Genomic DNA, 6,000 nt, shown 5'->3' with positions numbered 1-6,000 from the left:
CCCTGAGATTAAGAGTCCTGTGCTCTAAACTCTAAAGAAAAGTTTCAGTTTGCATAAAAATCCAGCACCAAAAGGACTACCAAAATTAAAAAGAAAAGGCAGCACATACCACAGGACATTTCATCAATCTGGTGTCCTTCAGAAATTTTTGACTATGACTCTCATCAACCCCAACCAGTAATCGGGAAGGGACTGGTTGGAATTGTCATCCAAAACTTCTGAAGGGCACCAGGTTGGGAAAGGCTGTAACCAAAATGTTAACAGGGAACAAAGAAGCACCGAAACATCAACTACCAACAATTATATATAAGGCCTGGATATACATTTGCATATACATATATGACTGAGCTCCCGTTGCTCAGTCCCTGCTCCTGCCAACCTAGCAGTTCGAAAGCACATCAAAGTGCAAGTAGGTAAATAGGTACCGCTCCGGCGGGAAGGTAAATGGCGTTTCCGTGCGCTGCTCTGGTTCACCAGAAGCGGCTTAGTCAGGCTGGCCACATGACCCGGAAGTTGTACGCCGACTCCCTCGGCCAATAAAGCAAGATGAGCGCCGCAACCCCAGAGTAAGCCACGACTGGACCTAATGGTCAGGGGTCTCTTTACCTTTACGATCACAGAAGGAAAGGTAATTCTTAGCAAAGACTGGCTTTTTGCTGTCCACTGTAGAGAAGTATATATCCTTCAGAGTATCTAAATTTCTTGCTAAGGCTCCACAAATCTGGATGTATGGGAAATGATTTATCCTTTAAGGGTTAAGGAACAGAAATGTACAGTGGTACCTTGGGTTATAGATGCTTCACGTTACACACACTTCAGGTTACAGACTCCGCTAACCCAGATATAGTATCTCGGGTTAAGAACTTTGCTTCAGGATGAGAACAGAAATTGTGCTCCAGCAGCGCAGCGGCAGCAGGAGGCCCCATTAGCTAAAGTGGTACCTCAGGTTAAGAACGTTTCAGGTTAAGAACGGACCTCCAGAACGAATTAAATTCTTAACCTGAGGTACCACTGTAAATCTCTATTATTACTTAGCATTTTCATGCATATAACAGCTGTCTGCTAAAGCACAAAAAACTGACTTGGGCTGATGGGTGCTGGAAGTCCAACAATGTCCGGAGGTTCCCAAGTCACCCACACCTGCAATGGGACAAGTGTATTTTGGGCAGGAGTTCTTCAAGAGAGTAGTTATGTTGCTAAAGTAATTTCAGGACTCCTTTCCTAGCTAGTGGCTCAATAAAGCTTTCTACAGCACACCCAACTAACACCATCACACAGAAAGATATTTAAGAGCTCACACTGCTGGTCTTCGTTACCAAGAAATTTTGCCATAAATTGAAAGTCCCAGTTGACCAATACTATGGACTCACAGTTTATTATCAAAGAGAAACGGACAATGAGTGGTATAAATGCAGTTACTCTTCAACTACTAGGGATCACTCTGGACCAGAAGGGAACCACCAGACAATCTTAATTAAGGAATGCAACCCAGCTAGCCTTGTTGCAGCAAAGAATTTTGTTTACTACCCAAGAACACACGTACCAATGAAGAAGTGGTGCTTAGCAAATAGTGCAAAGTTTTCCATGTGCAGAGGGAAAGTTGTTTTTCTGCAAAAAATGCTTCCAAGTTCAACCCCATGTGTTGCAAGCTCACTTAAAGCTTTAAGTTAGCAACTATCTACCACACAGTAGAAGGAAAAAACTCCTCCAGGCTTGAAAGACTGCAGGAGCATGGTTTTTTCTTGTTACCTGCCCTGAACATATTAGTACTTCCAGGTGGTAAATATATGCTCCTTTTGGTTGCTGTGTACTATTTTACTGTTTTTATTTCATTTCATTTAATGCTTTTATGTTACTGTTGTAAGCCACCCCAAGGTCTGGGAGGACTAAGAACAGCAAAGTGAATAATTTAAAATCTTACTCATCTAAGATGCAACATGAAGCAATTTTACCCTCATTTCACATATACACATTTCCACTCCCCAAATCAAATATGCAGTAAGCAGCCAAAATGGCCAATACAGTGAGTGGTACATTTTGTGCTTCTTCAACAGCACCACCGCATACTTTGCTTTTGTAAATCCCTTATGTTTTTATTAGAAAGAAAATGTAGTGGAATACTTCAAGGCAACAATTATCATAAAATTGTAAAGTTGGAAGAGATCCTGAGGATCATCTAGTCCAACCCCCCGCAATGCCGCTGTCCAATATGGGGATTGAACCTGCAACCTTGGCATTATCAGAAGGAGTTTGGATTTGATATCCCGCGTTATCACTACCCGAAGGAGTCTCAAAGCAGCTAACAATCTCCTTTCCCTTCCTCCCCCACAACAAACACTCTGTGAGGTGAGTGAGGCTGAGAGACTTCAGAGAAGTGTGACTAGCCCAAGGTCACCCAGCAGCTGCATGTGGAGGAGCAGGGAAGCAAACCCGGTTCACCAGATTACGAGTCTACCACTATACCACACTGGCTTACCAGCACCACACTCTAACCAGCTGAGCTACCCAGCAGATTCTAGGCATACTTACTGGTCTTATTGAACAGGTCAGCAGGTCTGTCTGTGCAGCAAATATAGATAGGTCCAAGCTCCATGTGTTTCAGACCAGTTCTTCATCTTCATAGCAGAGCAGTTGTCTGGATATAGACTGGTCGGGCAGTGTTTTGTGTGTCTCTCTGCCCCATTTCCCTGCCTTCATTGCCACTGACATTCTGCATGTTCAGTAGCAGCCAAAGCATAGCATGGGCCTCCAGAAATTGCTGGACTACAAATTACTGGACCCTGATTATTGGCTGGGCTGGCTGGGCTTGAGGGGAGTTGGTGTCCAAACACAACATCTGTATGGCCAGACATTCCCAGCTCCAAATACTTTGCCAACACACTCTGAGGTTCAGGTGCCCAGGAGAATTAATAAGCCTTTGGTGAAGGGCAATAGAGACATCTTAAAGATAAAAGTAAATGAAGTGGGCAAAGCAAGACTGAATTCAGTACACAGAGCTGCAACTCTGTTTCTAGTGCATTTTTCTGAGGAAACAGCCTTGCAACTCAAAAGAAGAAGCTGAAAATAAAAATTTGGGTATGGACAGGTGGATCAGGTAATGACACGAAACAGATTATTTTGGCAGACTGCCTTTTTATTGCATGTGTTCTGTTTGAGAAGTACAAAAAGAACCAACTGAAGGACTTGCATTTCAAAATTAGCAGTTTGCAAGTTACAGAATTCCAGTTTTTGCTCGACCGTTAAAAACGCACACGCCAATTTTATCACTCAAGTCTTGCCCAAAAGAAGTGTGTTTCCTAGATCCGAGAAAGGCAGTGATATCTTTTTTGTACATAAAAAAGGGACACACAATCACTTAAAACCTCATTGTAAAAAGGTAGTTATGGGTAGCTGAGTTGTATTGAACGCAAGTCAGGAGTTGACAGCCTGGTTTCACATGCTGAAAAAAAAAAGTATTTAGCCTATCAAAGATAAAGAGCTTTGCGGCAGTGATATACGGAAGGCACCAATTGTTTGGTTGAAAACTCACAATTATGCTTTATTTGAAAGGTTCTTACTTTACTGTATGTATTTACAGTGCCCTAGTGTCAACTCATTCTTCTGCCTACACTTTTTGCTAGAAACAAAAGCGTCTTGCAAGCTAACAAGTGTAAATGGTGAAATAAAGAAGAGCCTAAAACAGTGATGTATGTGGTTTTCCCCCCACCGCTAAAAAAAACCCCCAAAGCCTTTACCAAAACACACACACACAAAAACTGTTCAGCAGAGAGATAATTCACATCCATGTCATCCTGTACATTACAGAAATCATATACCTATACTTATTCTACACCAGCTAGCTGTTTTTCAAGAGAGCTCCGCCTCCCTCCACACACAGTGTAACTTAACACACATTTAAATACTGCTTTGGAAGTGCTGACATTCACCGGTTTTGGTCCTATCGACACACATTCCCAACAAGACCCCCAACTTCACACTTTGGGCATGCAAGGGAGTTGAAGGCACCCTATCCATCTTTGACCTCCTCTTCTACACAGAACAGCTTCTGAAGACATTTGCTCTCCAAACTCTCTTAATGCTCTGACACAAGTTGGACCGAGATAAAAGCCAGCCACGTACATTAATAGATGCTAACTCCCTTAGGCTCTGCATGTTGAGCCTGCGCTCCCAGAACCTCAACTACAAACGCCAGTCTAATATGATTCTAGTCCCTGGGACTTGGCAGCAACAGAAGCTCTCATCACCCCTTAACAGGCTCCGTCCTGTACGCTGAATGCCACACCCAGCGTTTTAGGTACCGGGTGGCAGAGGGAGTTTGGAAATCCAGTGGAGAAGTAGCCACTATCCAAAAAAATGCAATGCAGAAGAGGTAGATAACAAACGGTGGCTCCGGGACTACTATGTGGACAAGGACAACACTACAGCCAGTAGGACCAGAAGTAACTGGAAAAGTGTGCACACCTCAATGCTTCCACCTCTATGTTCCCTCATATTACAAAGCACAGTGTATAAAATTTCTCCCACTAGAATTCCAGAGGAGTCATATGCCTAACTTTTAAGAACTCCATCTCTTTGGACAGACCTTTTAATTTGAGGAGGGGGTCTTCTTTCGCACACCATTCAACTGCAATAGAGTGACCAAGTGTTACCGTTGAAAAGGGGGTGGGAACATTGAAAGCCACATAATAACCAGTTTTATTATTATTATTATTATTTAAAAAAGAAAAGAACATTCTCTAATGCACACAAGGATGGCTACTAAGCGATGGGGCCCCGAAATGTCTTTAGCATACGCACATTATACCTTACTAATTTCTTGGTGCATGTTCCTAGGACGTCAAGACTATATACAATCGGTTCCTTATCTTTTCCCCAGGAGTCCTTAGACTAAGGCTAAGGTTCCACTTTAAAGGTAATCTTTGTGCAAGAAAGCAGGTATGGTTTTAATTAATCCAGATTGACTTTGGAAAAATAGAGGTGTTCCCAATGGCAAGGAGGCAGAGGCTTAAGCTCAGTCCTATGGCTTTTAGTTCCCCCCACCCCTTTTTAAAACGCAGTGAGAACTCATGATGTCCAGGAGACATCCAAATGTCTTTTAAACTTTCTTTGTTCATGCGTAGAATTCTTCTTGTTTCTGTGGTTTCTGATAGCCTCCATTTGACTGTTTTGGCTCATCCAGTGAGTAGCTTCCTTCATCTTTTTTCTTCATTCTGTACAGCATGAACCCAACTAGGAATCCAGCAAACAGCAGGCCTACTAGTCCGCCAGCGATGACCCCTGTGGAAAAAGCAAGTGCCGAGTTAGATGTATTCAGATTAGGAATAAATGAAGTGATAAAGTATACTTTTCACACGAAAAACCCAGTAGCATTCCTGCTCGGTATCATGTCCTCGGAAATCAAGACAACGTGTAGACCACTCTTTATGTATGCCACCACAGAGGCAAGAATTCTCATAGTGAAAAATTGGAAAAGCAACATAATCCCCATCAAATCTGACTGGTTAGCTAAAACAATTGAATATTTACATCTTGCAAAACTAACGGGGAGAGTAAAAGGAAACACTGTTCAAAAAGTTAATAAAGAATGGTTAATTCTTAAAGAATATCTTAAAAACTATATGGACAATGCAAATCTTCTAGCAGATTCAGACTAAATCTTGTAAGTAGAGGGAAGATATGGTAAAATATATATAGAGAAACAAAAGGAAACTGTGACATGGGTATTGAGTTAAGACTGATAACAAAGCATTAAGGGGAAAGTTGAAAGTCAAATGTGTGTTGTGTGATGTCCAATGAAAAGGTACGAGGGTAGGTATTGTATGAAATGTATGTACTGTGTATTGTGTAATATCTGTTGAGTTTTATGTCATTAATGTGTGATAACAATAAAGATTATGCTTTTTTTAAAAAAAGATAAAGTATCACCCCCCAGCAAATTTGCCCACCTCACTGCTCACCCCTAATTCTAGATCATTTATAAACAAGTTAAAAGAAGCACAG

General features: G+C 41.8%; 1 protein-coding gene and 1 long non-coding RNA gene across 2 annotated transcripts in view; one reads left to right on the top strand and one right to left on the bottom strand.

The window, feature by feature from the left end:
* Positions 1-770: 770 nt before the first annotated feature.
* Positions 771-6,000, top strand: part of LOC128410124 (uncharacterized) — a 149,406-nt gene continuing 144,176 nt past the window's right edge. Inside the window, exon 1 of the long non-coding RNA XR_008329390.1 lies at positions 771-787. This is a non-coding gene — a long non-coding RNA (uncharacterized LOC128410124). The remainder of the gene's footprint in view (positions 788-6,000) is intronic.
* The window catches only part of SDC1 (syndecan 1), a 33,988-nt gene continuing 31,100 nt past the window's right edge, over positions 3,113-6,000 (bottom strand). Inside the window, exon 5 of the mRNA XM_053380899.1 lies at positions 3,113-5,277. Within this exon, the coding sequence (XP_053236874.1) occupies positions 5,111-5,277 (167 nt within the window). The 3' untranslated portion in view covers positions 3,113-5,110. The remainder of the gene's footprint in view (positions 5,278-6,000) is intronic.

This window comes from Podarcis raffonei, chromosome 3, assembly GCF_027172205.1.
Source record: "Podarcis raffonei isolate rPodRaf1 chromosome 3, rPodRaf1.pri, whole genome shotgun sequence".
Classification (NCBI taxonomy): domain Eukaryota; kingdom Metazoa; phylum Chordata; class Lepidosauria; order Squamata; family Lacertidae; genus Podarcis; species Podarcis raffonei.
This window is presented reverse-complemented; position numbering and strand designations above follow the sequence as displayed.